Consider the following 15,917-nt stretch of genomic DNA (forward strand, 5'->3'; position numbering starts at 1 on the left):
AAATGTTAAAGTTCTGCTCCCTAATTGTTCTAATAAATACATCATAGATAGGGCAATGTTTCTGAGATTTCAGCTAGCAAATAGAACTTGATCTAGTTCTTCAAAATTTAAGACATCATCATGGACATGGCTGCTATGCCAACAAAGTGCACAAACTCTGAATAGAACAAATAAGAAAGTGCCGAGGTAGGAGAACTGAATATCAGTTTGCAAAATGACTGCTCAGAGAAGCTAACATAACAATTTACCAAGTATCAAGTATATTAGACTGACTTTGAAATCATAGCAGCACACATCCAGGGATCAATTTAACATATATTGCACTAGATAGCCAAACCAACATGGATTTCTCAGTTTACAGGTACATAACCGAACATACAACAAGTAACATCCAGGTCTCTGCTAGTGTACTCAGAAATCAAGCCCAGTCTCAGTGCATTCTTTCATCACAAAGCATAAAGCACATGTAACCTGCTGTCCAGATTAACAAAGTGGGGAGGGAGGTGATGATGAAATTTACCATTGCTCTATCAATTGGCGAGACAGGAGGGCACAGACGATGGTGACACGAGCGGGACGGGGGATGGCGTTGTTGGGGACGGAGACGGCAGCCTCCAGGACGAGGACAGTGGGGCTCTGGGGAAGGGGATGGTGGCCTCTGAGACGGGGACGATGGGGCTTTGGGGACGACGGGACTCCAGGGACGGCAGTCTTCGGGACGGGGACGACGGGACTCCGAGGATGGCGGCTTTGGGGAGGATGCGGTGGGGACGGCGGTGTTGGGGAGGAGACGATGGGAGGCGTTTCGGCCCGAAGGGCACATATCGGGAAAATTTTTCTAGGTGTCAGAGGGCCGAGCCATTATATAGGTGAGGATTTTCACTGCCGGCTCAATATGAACACTGGCAGTGAAAGAGTACCTTCACTGTCGGCTCAATAGGATGACCAGCAGTGAAACTACTTTCACTGCCGGCCCAATAAGTCGATCGACAGTGAAAGTAGTTTCACTGTCGATCCAATATGTCCAACGGCAGTGAAACCCCTTTCACTGTTGGTACCGCGAGGTGCAAAAAAAATTATTTTAGTTTTGCGCATGCGCCCAAAGAATCGAACCCATGACCTGCACCAAATAAGAATGAACAAACCGCTGGGCTACTCAAGAGTTTTCAATTGAATTTGTACTATCTATATTTATTAACATTCTTTTGATCTAAAATCCTAATACATATTTATTTAAATTTGAAAGAGTACCTTCACTGCCGGCTCAATAGGACGACCAGCAGTGAAACTACTTTCACTGCCGGCTTAATAAATCCACCTGCAGTGAAAGTAGTTTCACTGCTGGCCCAACATGTCCACCGGCAGTGAAACCCCTTTCACTGTTGGTACCGCAGAGTGCAAAAAAATTGTTTTAGTTGCACGTGCTTAGACAAAATTGAAGCTTTCATAACAAAAGTGAGGTATAATTGCTTCTAAAATAAATTCATACATAGTAATTAATACAATTTAGCTACTTTGTCTTAACGATTCGCCCTTCATTATGATCACGGCGTACATAGGGAGGTTCATCGGTGTCTTCCAAGGGACCTAGGTCGACGTCCTCTCTGAAACAAGGTAGCACGTAGAATTGATTGTAGTCTTCCTCGTCAACAACATTCTTCACTCTGACAATCCTTCTTTTTCCTTGAAGAACCACGTGGCTGTCCTCCTTGTTAGCCAGGTCTAGGTCCTTTACATAGAAGACTTGCATAACATCATTCGTAAGTACGAATGGTTCTTCCCTGTATCCAACGAGTTTTTGGTCCACTATAGTCATACCGTACTTGTCAATCTTCACACCCCCTGGGAGTTCGACCCATTGACACCGAAAAAGAGGAACCTTAACACTCCACAGTCGAGCTCCCAGATCTCAATGGTTCATTAGGATCAATTTTTAAGATTTGCCTAGGTCTCTATAGGGATAAGATCAACTTTGGTTTTTCATTTAATATTTTGAGTTAAAATGCTAAATATAGGATTAACATTGGGGATTTCAACTTACTTGAGCTCAAGAGGCTCCTGCTAGAAGCTTGCTTGCTATTGGGGAAAAATCCAGAGTTCACTTGTCCTAAAAAATGAAGAAAGAGCAAATGCGCAATTGGAGAGGAAAGAAGGAAATTTGTTTGGATAGCTTGAGAGAGCTCATCTAGACCTTCTTCTTGACCAAAATTGAGCTTGAGTGGTGAGGGAATCAATGCAGGAGAAGGGATGAAGTGGTTGTTGCCATAGGAGATTTTGTGAGGGAGAGAGTACTAAAATGGCTTTGTTAGCTCGAGGTGGAAGAAGGTGGGGAGGAGGAGGATATCACTGCCGGCTCATATAATCCGCCGGTAGTGATGTAGAGATATCACTATCGGTCAGTAGATTAAGCCGGTAGTGATGATCCTTATCACCGCCGGTTCATAAGCCACGATGACAGATTCTTCCTTGCGGCTATGAATCGGCAGTGATGCCTCATCACTGTCAGCCCCTAAGGAACCAGCAGTGATGGGCCGGCATATAAGCCTAGTTCTGTAGTAGTGCCACTTGAGTATTCTGAACAAACGCATGAACTAGATCCTAAGGAGGATGACAATGAAGTTCCAAGAAGAGTAAGAGACAAAGGATAGCAAAATCCTTTGGTGATGACTTAACTACGTACCTTGTTGATGATACTCCCAAGTCTACTTTAGAAGCATATGCATCTCCTGATGTAGATTACTAGAAAGAAACAATCCGTAGCGAAATGGATTCCATTATTTCCAATAGGACTTGAGGAATCACAAAATGAACTTATGGATGTAAATATATGGGTTGCAAGTGGGTGCTCAAAAAGAAGCTTTGGCCTGGTGGTAATTCAAAAAGTATAAGGCTCAGCTTGTGTCCAAGTGTTATACCTAAAAAGAAGGCAAATATTTCTTTGATACTTATTCACCTGTCGCTAGACTGACCACGATAAGAGTTATACTTTTCTTGATGCCTCACATGGTTTGCTCATTCATCAAATAGACACTAAGATATGGTTTCTTAATGGAGAGTTGGATGAGGAAATTTATATGGATCAACCTGATGGGTTAGTAAAAGGTCATTTGGTCAAAGTATATAAGCTATTGAAATCTTTGTATGGTCTTAAACTAACTCCTAATAAGCAATAACATAAGAAGTTTGATGTAACTATAACATCTACAGGATTTGCGGATAATGAAGCTGATAGATGCGTGTATTATCGCCATGGTGGGGGTGATGGAATTATTATGTTCATGTATGTTGATGACATATTGATTTTTGGGACAAATCTTAATGTGATTAATGAGGTTAAGTCCTATTTGTCTTAAAATTTTGATATGGAAGATCTGGGAGAAGCTAATGTGATCTTAAACATCAAGTTGATCAAAGGTGATAATGGGATTACACTTATGCAATCCCATTATGTGGAAAAGATATTCGCTTTGGCTACATGGATAGCAAGACCTCTCCAGCAACTTATGATTCTAGCTTATTACTTCGAAGGAACAAAAGGATTGCTAGGAATCAACTGAGATACTCCCAAATAATCGGATCACTTATGTACCTAGCTAGCACTACAAGGCATGGAATCTAATTTGCTGTAAGCAAATTAAGCCAGTTTACTTCTAATCCGAGTGATGATCATTGGTGTGCGCTTGAACGAGTTATGAGCTACCTGCTAGGTACTATGAATTATGGATTTTACTATATTGGGTACCCATAAGTACTGGAGGGTTATAGTAATTCAAATTGGATATCTGATGCTAATGAGATTAAGACCACAAGTGGATATGTATTCACTCTTAGGGGTGTTGTTGCCTCATAGAGGTCTTGCAAATATACCATATTGATGAGATCAACCATGGAAGCATAACTCACAGCATTAGACACAACCACTGTTGAGGCAGAATGACTTCATGAGCTCTTGATGGATTTATCAATGGTTAAAAACCAATACCAACTATGTACTATGATAATCAAATGGTTATTATCAAAGTGAACAGTTCTAAAGACAATATGAAACCCTCAAAACATGTAAAGAGACAATTAGAATCTATCAAGAAACTGCAAAAATGCTTAGTGACAGCCTTAGATTATATCCAAATAACTAAGAACCTATCAGATCCATTTACAAAGGGACTATCACAAAAAGTGATAGATAATGCATCGAAGAAGATGGGTATGAGACTCATGTGAGTTATACTATAGTGGCAACCCAACCTATGTGATTGAAGATCTTGTGAATTAGGGCCTAGGAAGGACAAGCTATTGGTTAACTGAAGTAGAGTAATACATAACTCACTCCAGTGAAGATGCAATATTCTCAGAATCTATAAGGTAGGTTGGCTATTACCTTAATGTGTTATATTGACTTCAATTAGCAAAGATGTTGTCCTATAGAGCATCTTGAAAGAACACACCTATATAAGCCTATCTGTTGGTCGCAACCTGTGAGACTTGGGTAATATCTGATAAGCTTATAAAGAAACCAAGGAGTACAACTTATATGGTCCATCTGAGGGGTAGCCTATTGGTAGCCAAGTATCAGTTATGACTCGAAATGAAACTTGTTTGTACAAAACTTGCAATTTAAGGCATAGTCTATTATCCAAGTTGTGAATGAGTGTAGTTTAAAGCTCTATGTCGATGTTCAACCCTAACAGGTCTCCATCAAAACACTAGTATATCAAACAGTATTGAGAAAAGATAAATCTCTGTGGGACTTTGAGATCTGATGGGGGATTGTTAGATATATGAGCCTAGCCTATTATATTTAAGAAGAATTCCAAATAAATATCAAAGGTCCAATTAAATGGAGGTGTGGGTGTATATTTTAGTCCAACCTTGCTAGTAGAGGAGAATGAGTTATCTCCTTCACTCACTTAGGATGTGTGGATGCGAGGGCTAGACAGCACACATGTGCACTCGCTCGCATCGCTGGGCCTTGGCCGTGGCTGGGACGGGGCAAACGACGTAGGGTGCATGATACCTACGTGAATGGTCCACCAAAAATGGGTCCAATAGCTTACGTAGATGCAGCCTCTTTTGCAGTTTTATTCTCTTGCTGCATAGGCAAACATATATATGTGAAAATTGTGTCGGTTAAGAATCTGATCGTAGCACGTCTTAACCATGTGATTTTCTCTCTATATATACCTGCCGGCTGCCACCACAAAAGATATATGTAATTAGGGTTTTATCTCTCTCTACTGCGCCGCCACACATAGTCTGCTCCGTGCCACTCTATTGGCGTGCGCTGGCGATCAGGAGGGCAAGTCTCTAGAACTCATCGTCCTTGCCATCTTGCATCGGGAGAGGACGAATATGTTTTGTAGAAAGTGCTACGCGTGACTGCTCATGATATGCATCATCATCACCAACGACTGCTCACGATCTACTTCCTGCTCGTCATAGCCTTCTGCAATGTCATCATGTGGGGCTTCGGCGTCGCTCGCTGCTGATCGATATGTTTGCTATGATTAACCCTCTGTTAATCATACTGAATAGTACTCTATCATTCATGTTATAGAGTATAATAGATATGTGTAGTTCTGTTACATGTATGTCTAAATTATACTTAGTTGTATAATAATGGTGATACATGAGTTTACGATTTATCTAGGAATTAAATTAAATCTAAAAGTGTGCATTTATCCAAGATACTCTATACAAATACTCTATAGGAATACATGTGATTTATCTAAAATTTCCCTGATTTTTACAGAAATTAGTTTGTTTTCCATGAAATTCCTGCAAAATTCATTAGTCCAAAAAGACACTAAATCAATTGTATGTGAGCTTAATACCGTACGCTAAAATTATGTCTTCTCTCTGAGAATAAGATGATAGATAAGCACTAGCAAATTATTGGGGAAAAAGGAAAAAGAAACTTTACCAAGCAAACAGAAAATGGAATCTTTAGATCTGATGCACCCTGGCGCAGGCATCCCATCCCACATACCTCCTCTTCCTGCAGCAAGTCCGACCAGATTTGGAAAAAAAAAAAAGTTTGCCCTGCACACAAAAGCAGAGATGATGAATGCACAAACTCATCTGCACCAAAGTTTGAGGCATAGAGGGCACTCCAAATATTTCCATATCAGGTTCTAAATCTGAGGAGGATCAGCTTGCTCACTTTGATGCATATGCATATGGAGTATCAAAATTAGCCCCAGGTATTTACTATTTTTTTAGTACTAAGTTATTCTTTGGAGGCATGCTCTGCAACTGAGTTGATGATACAAACGCATGCAGGTGCAGAGCACAAGAAACAAACAAATAATCTAGTTGCAGATACTGTACAGAAGCTTGTACTGCTCCTCCTACTCCTAGGTGCTGCTACCTGAACGAGCTAGCCAGCCACAGTGTTGTAGACAGGGAGGAGAGAGATGGAGGGAAAGCTGATGTCGCTTTGTGTATCTGCTTTGTCAGCACATGCATATATACCCACTTTTTCACACCACAAAATCCACTTTGGACAAAAGAAAAAGAAAACAACTGAGCCCTCCTCAACAAGAAAAGCACAAACCCAAGCACCAAAAAACAAATCCATCCAGACTTCACCTCCATCAGTATTCAAGAGTACTCACACTGCACCCTGCAAAAAGATGAACACACGCAATGACACAACACAACACAACACCCGGCATATAAAGCAGCAGCAGCTCCCCTGACCTCCACTACCTATGAGTGACCCCTCTTATCCACCATCTCATCTACTCATAGTCTCATACACATCCGTCCTTCCTCCCTCTTTGTTGATTTCTCTCGCGCTTAATCAAGCGAGATAACCTTCCACTAGCTAATCATCTTCACACCCACATCGACTAGTGCGAGTGATCCTACAAACTTGCTTGATCTACGCTACGCACGCGCGCAGAGATTAGAGGATGAGAGCTGGGGGCTGCACGGTGCAGCAGGCGCTGACGCCGGAGGCAGCGGCGGTGGTGAAGCAGGCGGTGAGCCTGGCCCGGCGGCGGGGGAACGCGCAGGTGACGCCGCTGCACGTGGCGAGCGCCATGCTGCAGCAGCAGGCGGCCGCGCCGCCGACGTCGGGACTCCTGCGGGCCGCGTGCCTCCGGTCTCACTCGCACCCGCTGCAGTGCAAGGCCCTGGAGCTCTGCTTCAACGTCGCGCTCAACCGCCTCCCGGCGTCCGCCTCGCCACTCCTTGGCGCGCACGGACATGTCTACTACCCGCCGTCCCTTTCCAACGCGCTCGTCGCCGCCTTCAAGCGAGCGCAGGCGCACCAGCGCCGGGGCTCCGTCGACACGCAGCAGCAGCCCGTGCTCGCCGTCAAGATCGAGCTCGAGCAGCTCGTCATCTCCATCCTCGACGACCCCAGCGTCAGCCGCGTCATGCGCGAGGCCGGCTTCTGCAGCACACAGATCAAGGCCAACGTCGAGAAGGCCGTCTCTTCAATTGAAGGAAACAACTCTGCTTGTACCACCGCACTCCCAAACCCTAACCCTAGTGCAGCTCCATCTGAAGAAACCAAGCCTAGTAAGCTACTACCTCTCGAGCAAGTCCGCGACGAGGACGTCGCGGCCATCCTGGATGGCCTGGCCACCCGAAGGAAGAGGCGTGTCATGGTCGTCGCCGAGTGCGCGGCCGCGGCCGAGGCAGCAACGCGAGCAGCGGTAGACAAGATCAAGCGTGGCGAGGCCCTGCGCACCGCGCAGGTGGTTAGCCTCAGCGTGTCCAGGTTCCGGGACCTGCCGAGGGACGAGGCAGAGCGGCAGCTCGCGGAGCTCCGGTGCGCGGTCAAGGCCGCCGGCGTCAGGGCGGTCGGCGTGGTGCTCGTGGTGGAGGACCTCGGATGGGCAGCTGAATTCTGGGCGGGGCGCGCCGAGGCGGGGAGGGGGAGGTGGCCGTCGAGCTGCTGCTACTACTGCGCCGTGGAGCACGCCGTCACGGAGGTGCGCGCCCTGGCTTGCCTCGACGGCGATGGCGTCGGCGTCTGGCTCATCGGCCACGGCACGTACCAGAGCTACATGAGGTGCAGAGCCGGGCACCCATCGTTGGAGATCCTCTGGGAGCTCCAGACGCTCGCCGTCCCCACCGGCAGCCTTGCACTGAGCCTCAGCTGCGTCGACGCGAGGTAATTAATCATCAGTCATCACTATATATATCCAATTATGCAATGATCGATCTGAAAATCAGTTTCAGTTTTACATTCTAGTACTTGTTCGACGTGTGCTCGGAGTCTCTGAGCTAGTATCCTAGTACATAACCTCTTTCCTCTTGCCTGCCCCACGAACAAATGAAAGCTTGCATCTTTTCCATGCTTTTCAGACAAAAGCTAGACATGTAGATAGCTCACATCAGCTTTACTTCTATAATTTGGATCTTTATTTCCTCTGCCATTTCTTCGATCATCTTCTCCTACTAATATGTCCAATGACTATCTCGATTTGATTGAAACAACGTGTGGCAACACGGATTGGCTCAAAGAAGTTAATCACAGTTTATGCATGCTATAGTGATAGACTAATAGTCGTACTCGTCAAAGAGCATATATGCAGATCGTTTTGATCAATCAGTGGGGTACGTGACAGATGAATCTTAATACCGGTTCTCTGTCTTGGCAGTGCAATGTCAGTCGATCACCAGTCGATCAGGGCAAAGTGCGAAGGAAGTGGGAACGGGTCGCGTTGCATGTCGCTTTTGGATGCCGGTGGCTCCGGCCAACTGACGGCCGTTTCCAGCTGCTGCGGCAAATGCTCTGCAATAAAGTGCGTGGCCAAGGCGTTGCCACGCTCAGTCGCGCCGTCGTCCAGCATTCCTCCTTGGCTTCAGCATTGCCGTGATCAGGTAAACATATGCCTACCATTGCCATTGCACAAATTAATGAGCTTAACATTTCTAAATTAATACTTGACTTGGTTATTCCCATTACAAGAAATGGAGCTCAACATGCGGCGGCTCGCCGTCTCATCCCCGGACGACTCTGAACTTCTCTACGGTGGCGTCGCCGTCCTCCTCCGTCTCCTCTTACGAGCAGCACTACCACCTGCGCCAGCCATGGCTTGTCGCTGACGCCCATGAGGCGAAGCACCCATGGAAATCCAGGTGCGGCGGCCAGGTCCACGTCCTCGACGACGAGGACGTCAAGGTTATAAGCGCGATAAAGGTCAACTCCCACGACTCGAGCGCGTCCAACGGCTCCGTGAAGGTGGAGTGCCGCTCCCGGTTCAAGGAGCTCAGCGCCGAGAACCTCAAGGTCCTCTGCTCCGCGCTGGAGAAGGAGGTGCCGTGGCAGGCGGAGATTATTCCCGAGATCGCGAGCACGGTCCTAAGGTGCCGGTCGGGCATGGCGAAGAGGCGCGACGCCGACGCCTCGAGGACGGTGAGCGCGAAGGAGGACACGTGGCTATTCTTCCAAGGAGGCGACGCCGATGGCAAGGTGAGGGTGGCCAGGGAGCTGGCCAGCCTCGTCTTCGGCTCGCGCAAGAGCTTCGTATCCATCGGCGCCACCGCGGCGTCGCCCGCGCGGTCGGACTCCACCAAGCAGCAGCACCGGAACAAGCGGCCAAGGTCAACGGAGGCGAACAACGACAGCTGCCTCGAGAGGCTCTACCAGGCCGTTCGCGACAACCCGCACCGCGTCATCCTGGTGGAGGACGTCGAGCAGGCCAGGCGGTGCCATATGGGGGTTCTGGAGGCCATAGAGAACGGGGTGGTCCGGAGCCATGGCGGCGACGAGGCTGCCCTCGGAGACGCCATAATCGTCCTGAGCTGCGAGAGCTTCGACTCGAGGTCGAGAAACTCCTCGCCGCCGACGACCAAGAAGGCGAAGACGGAATGCGAGGAGGAACCCAAAGGGGAAGAGGGCACAGGCGATCACCACAACAAGGAAGCCATCACCGCAGCCACGTCGTCGCCATCACCTTGCTTTGATCTGAACATGAGCGTGGACAACGACGAGGTGGGGGAGAGTTGCTTCACAGATGCTGGCCTGCTCAAGGCAGTGGACCGTGCGTTCTTCTTCAGACGACCCGATCAAAGTAGTGATTAGTTAGCTAGTGATCAACCATATTAGTGTGAAATGACTGATGCTTGACTGTTATTTCTCTCTTTGTTCTTCTCTGTAATGTTTGTTAGTTTTTCCTCTTTCCTTTTCACTTGGGAAAGATAATATATTGTACGTGTTGGAAGAATGGAGTTCTAGCATCCTATATATCTTGGGCCGGGCATGCTGGAAATTAATTGAGAATATGCAAAATTTCTTGGTGACCCATATTTTCATAGTTAATCAACAGGAGATGTGCTCCAGTGCTCCCTTCGTATAAAAGTTTTGAATCTCAAAGCAAAAAGTTGTTGTTACAACTAGGGGTAAATCCGTACAAATCGGCCAATATGAAGGAAAGCAGTTTGTTCCCGATTTGCGCGTAGCTGCTTTTTTTAATATATCAGATCTCCTTCTTAGAATCTTTATTGGAGACTTTTTAATGAGACATGTGAGACAGGAGTTCGAACTCTAGACCGACTCCCTCCACCTTTGAAGGTTTGTCATCAGGCTACAAGCCCGTTCTCAGCACGTCGCTTCTCAGGTGGGAAGGTACAGCGAATGGCAGGAATATTGCCTCCCTCATCAATCTAAAATCCAAATCAAGACATTGGATCATGTGGAAATCAATAAGAAATTGTCCTCTATTATGTTCAGAGATGTATTTCAGTAGATGAAAGCAGCACACCTCAAACCTCAAGCCACTACTGCAATCACCAGAAATTCAAGCTGGCCAGAGCAAGACAAAAGCACACATATGGCCAGAAAACAATTACAGCTCAATCAACTAATAAAGCAAAACTGAATTGGACAAATAAATATCAACACCGTGGTCTTGCACTAAGTGCAGAACACACAAACTATTTATTCCCTTAATTATTCGTATCAACAGAGTTAACCACACAAAACCACCACATAAGAGCATCTCCAAAAAACCTATGTAGAATTTAAACTAAAATTCTCCAAAAAGTCTATTTTTATAACTTGCAACAATTGTTAGGGCCTCAAATAAATTCCTAAAATCTGAAAAAATTCACTAATATTTTTCTTATATGATGTGGACTAATTTCTAAAATTATTTTAACCCTAGGTTATATGGTAATAAAAGTGAGTTCCTTTATAATGCTCCATTTATATGTATTTTTATCATTTCATGTGATATGCTTCTTTTAATTCAATTTGAATTCAAACAAAATTCAAACATATACAAAATTCAAGCAAATATCCATGAATTCTTATAAAATATAGCCGTTGAAAATATAACCATTGAAAATATAGCCGTTGCAAATATAGCAGCTGGAAATATTTTAGTTATAGGATACTAATAAAATACACGTGAGTGAAATTTATGGAGCGAGATTTAGATAGTCAGTTGTAGCGCGTAGAGAAATAAAGAGAATCTTTTAAAAAGACTTTCCATATGAAGATACAGAGAGTGAGATTTAGAAAGTTAGTTGAAAATGCTCTAAGAGAATAAAAATGTATGAATTTTCTAACCAAATCTACCAAGTCAGAATTCTTGAAAGAATTTTCTAACCAAATCTACTATGTTCAGAGATAAAATTGTCCTCTAGTTCGATCCATCCCAAATGGACAAATCTGAGAAGGGGATGTGGGGAGGTGGCCGGGGCGGCGTTCCGTGTACCTGTTGTTGCGTTGCAGCCGCGACAGGTGGCGGCGACCTTGGGTTAGGAGGATAGCGATGACCTACGGACGGAGGATGGCCTTCTGGATTGATCTGCGGCACCCTTCGGTGTCTAGGGGATCCACGGTGAGGAGTAGCTGGGACAACTGGGGATGAGTAGCTGCGACGGCCAACAAGGATGAGCTGCGATGGCCGCTGTTTTTGGCCTCCTGACTACGGTGGCGGACTCGGGCGATGGGGTCACCAGAGCATGAGAATCGACTCAACCATAATGCTCCTAACAGCAAATAACTAATTTTTCTTTAAGATTCACAAAGTTTTCAGCTAAAGGACCACCGGAGCAAATCTCAATCAACAGATACTAAAGAAGACATTTCGAATCAACAGAGTTAATTAAGGGTTGGCTTAAACAAAGTGAAATGACGTTGCAAATTAGGTTTCGGAAAAACGATTGGCATTTGGATTCGTAGTTCCTAGCTAGATAGATTCATATGTCAATGAGACATCCAGTGGGCAGTTCGAAACCATGAAACTTTCTATGTAGTGGCGTTAATGTAAATATCTGATAAATCAACATATTTCTTGACAGGAGATTGAGTAGTGGGTGTTCATTTCGTTTACGATACGATAGTGCATCCTCTTTACACAAACCTTACATATATAGATGAATTTTTGAACAAATTAATGTTAGAAATCGATTAGCGGAAAAAAAGTAGATCAAGAATACGCATCACTACAACAAATCTGCTATTATGTGATCATAAGCTTTCATGATTGATTATTGAATATTTTTCATGACATGTAATTTGTGATGGTTGTATGACGAAAATTTGTTTGTCACCTTTCTTGTGTCTCTAATCAAGTTCGGTAATGAATGAAAGCTTTTTCATCATAGAAATTATGACGATATTTGTATCATCATTAGTTTTACTTTTACGACGTTAGCGATACCCATCCGCCTCATCATTGTCGGCTTAAGCCACCGACCGACAGTGATAGCTGGACATCACTGTCAGATGGTAGCATGAGCCGATATTGATGTGTATAGTATAAAACAGTGGTCCTTCCCCAAGCTTGAGCACAGCATCGCCCCCGGTGACCTTCGTCGTCCTCATGGACGCATCACCGCTTCTGAGCCCTCTTCGTCCAATTCCATTACTCGGTGAGCTTCACAGTACCATACCCAATCTTTTGCGCATGCTAGTTCGATCGTAGCCCCTCATTGGCCTAGTGCTCTGCTGGCCGCCATCGTAAGCTCACCCACCTCGCTGACGAACTTCGGGTTGTGAGCCGCCTCTGCCCGATCCGAACGCATGGTGAGCTTCACAGTGGTCCAGGGAACCTCGCCACCCCCTTCCCTTCCATTCTCTCCCTCTGCAGCGCACCACCACCACCGGCCTAGTTCTGTTGTCCGACATGGTCGCTGCCGGCTGTGCTTGCCGCCGTAGATTCCGCCGCCGACCCCTCAAACGAGTTCGCTATAGTGCGATGAGCATTTTAGTACCCCTCCCCAGCCAAGCTCCACCGCCGTTCGCCGCGGGCAACCGGATCAAAGTCAGAAAATCCAGAAATTGCCAAAAGGAATATTATATTGATAAATTAGCTAAAAATAATCTATAATTTGTAGAAAAATATCTAGAACTTAGAAAAATATAAAACCAAGTTTGTTAGTTCTGTTTTGTCATGACCTACATGATAAAAATACATGTGTGCATGAAATGTACACTGAAATACCTCTATTTCATTAAATATGTTGTAACTTGTTAATCCATAATTAAATATTGAAATATCCAAAATTGGTCAATCCAACTTTGTTAATCTTATTTTGTCATGCTCTGTATAGGAAAAATATATTTCAAGCATGAAATGCTTGTTTAGCACTAATTATTTGTGTAATCTTGATTAAGCCTTTTAATTGATTAATTTCTACAGAAATTAATAAAAATTATAAAATATGAAACTAATTTTTTAGTCTTCTTTATTTATACCTTACACAGTAAAAATACCTTTTTCCATGTTAAGTATTCCCCTCATGTGAGTTTGTTTGAACTATCTTATATAATTCTAGATTAAAATAGCAAGCATGTAATTTGGTTAATTAAGTGGGCAAATGAACTCTAATTCATGTGATTCTTCATCTACTACATTCATAACCTCATACACTACATCTCTACCATATTTCATATCGTTTGGATCACATCTCATGACATTTCATTTATTCTCATTTTGATGCACTTTATCGCTCTTTAGAGAACAACGTCGTGGAGTGTCATGAGGTTGATCTCAATGGTGAATATGCTGTTTAATTTTGATAAGTTATCGGTATATGTATATCATGAATGTAAGGGTTGAATAATAAAAAAAATTCTAGGGATGACACCAACAAAAACTCATCGAACCTGACTAACAAGGAGAAGCACCATATGGTTCTTCAAGGAAAAAGAAGAATTATCAGAGTAGAGAATATCATGGACGAGGAAGACTACAATCAATCGACGTGCTACCTCTTTTCAGAGACGAGGTCGACATAGGTCCCATGGAAGACACCGACGAACCTGCATATGTACGTCGTAATCATAGTGAACGGCGAATCGTTAAGACAAAGTAACTAAATTGTATTAATTACTATATATAAATTTGTTTTAGATGCAATTATACCTCACTTATGTTATGAAAGCTTCAACTTGTAGTTTATGGTGGAAGATGTCTTTATTATTGAGCATATTGATTTTTGATTTTTAATGAATTAGCAATAGCACAAGCACTATTGCTATGTATTAATATTTTTGTTTTTAATGAATTAGCAATAGCACTAGCATATTGCTATTTGCATATTACATGATTGACATTAGCTATAGTTATGAGTGTATTTATTTTCAGTTTTTAATGATTTAAAATATTTATTGATGAACTTAAGATATATAGCAAGCCCAATATAGAAACTTAGGTATGAACATATTTTTTTTAATGAATTAGAACATTGAATAAATTTTTTGCATTAAGATTTTAGGTCAATGGAATGTTAATAAACATAGATAGTACAAACTAATTCAAAAACACTTGAGTAGTGTAGCGGTTTAATTGTTCGGTCTTAGGGCAGGTTATGGGTTCGAGTCCCGACGGGCGGGCGCATAGCTAAAACAAATATTTTGCACCTTGAACCTGTAGTGAAAAGGGTTTCACTACCGGTGAACATATTCGACCAGTAGTGAAAGTTGTTTCACTGTCGGTGGACTTCTTGGGCCGGCAGTGAAATATGTTTCACTGCAAGTTATCCTATTGAGCTGGCAGTGAAGATCCCCTTTCACTGTCGGTCTTTATCTTGAGTGGGCAGTGAAAGTACTTCCCTATAAAAGTGTTTAATGCCTGCATCCTCTGACACTTAGAAAAATTTTCCCCTTCCTAGCCTGTGCCCTCGGCCGAATCACCTCCCAACGCTGAGAAGCCCACGCTGCCATGCCCTGCGCCGTCGCCGAGGACCACCACCCTGATGCCAAGGAGCTCGCCGCCTCCTCCCCGATGCCTAGGAGCCCATACTGCTGTGCACTGCACTCTCGCCCACCATCGTCGTCGCCGAGGACCACCACCCTGGCGCCGAGGAGCCTGCTGCCTTCACCCCAGCGAGCACCCTGACGCCAAGGAGCCCACGCTGCCGTGCCCTGCGCCCTTGTCCACCACCGCTGTCGCCGTGGACAACCACCCCGACATCAAGGTAGGCCTCCTGGCTCCCCCTCCGTCTTCTTCTCCCCTCTGATTCCTAGGGTTTTAGCGTAAGGTCGTACTGATTCATGGCTAGCTGCTTGTGTGTTCAAATGATAAGAACAAATGCTTGTGTGCTAGTCCTTTTGTGTGTTAAACTGATAAGAATAGGTGCTGCTTGTGGTCCTTTTATGTGTTCAAATGATAAGAACGAATATGTTGTCTCGGTCCTTTTGTGTGTTCAAATGATAAGAACAGATGCTGCTTGTGGTCCTTTTATGTGTTCAAATGATAAGAACAGATGTTGCTTATGGTCCTTTTGTGTGTTCAAATGATAAGAATAGATATGTTGCCTCAACCCTTTTGTATGTTCAAATGATAAGAATATATGCTGGCTCGGTCCTTTTGTGTGTACAAATGATGCTTGTGTGTATTTCCCTTCTTTTGTTCTAAACAGTACTGGTACATATTCCCTTTGCTCGATGATGAATTGATACACTGAGACTGGGTAATTTACTGAGTACAATAGTTTAGACCTGG

The 15,917-nt window shown here is 44.2% G+C and overlaps 1 protein-coding gene across 1 annotated transcript; it reads left to right on the top strand.

Annotated features, from left to right (window-relative positions):
- The first annotated feature begins 6,655 nt into the window (after positions 1–6,655).
- Positions 6,656–10,201, top strand: LOC133917531 (protein SMAX1-LIKE 3-like). The gene is made up of 3 exons (XM_062361414.1): positions 6,656–8,125; positions 8,616–8,838; positions 8,927–10,201. Exons 1-3 carry the CDS (start codon positions 6,915–6,917, stop codon positions 10,040–10,042), a joined length of 2,550 nt encoding a protein of 849 aa, XP_062217398.1. The 5' UTR covers positions 6,656–6,914; the 3' UTR covers positions 10,043–10,201.
- Positions 10,202–15,917: the final 5,716 nt, after the last annotated feature.

This window comes from Phragmites australis, chromosome 5 (assembly GCF_958298935.1).
Source record: "Phragmites australis chromosome 5, lpPhrAust1.1, whole genome shotgun sequence".
NCBI classification, from domain to species: Eukaryota; Viridiplantae; Streptophyta; class Magnoliopsida; order Poales; family Poaceae; genus Phragmites; species Phragmites australis.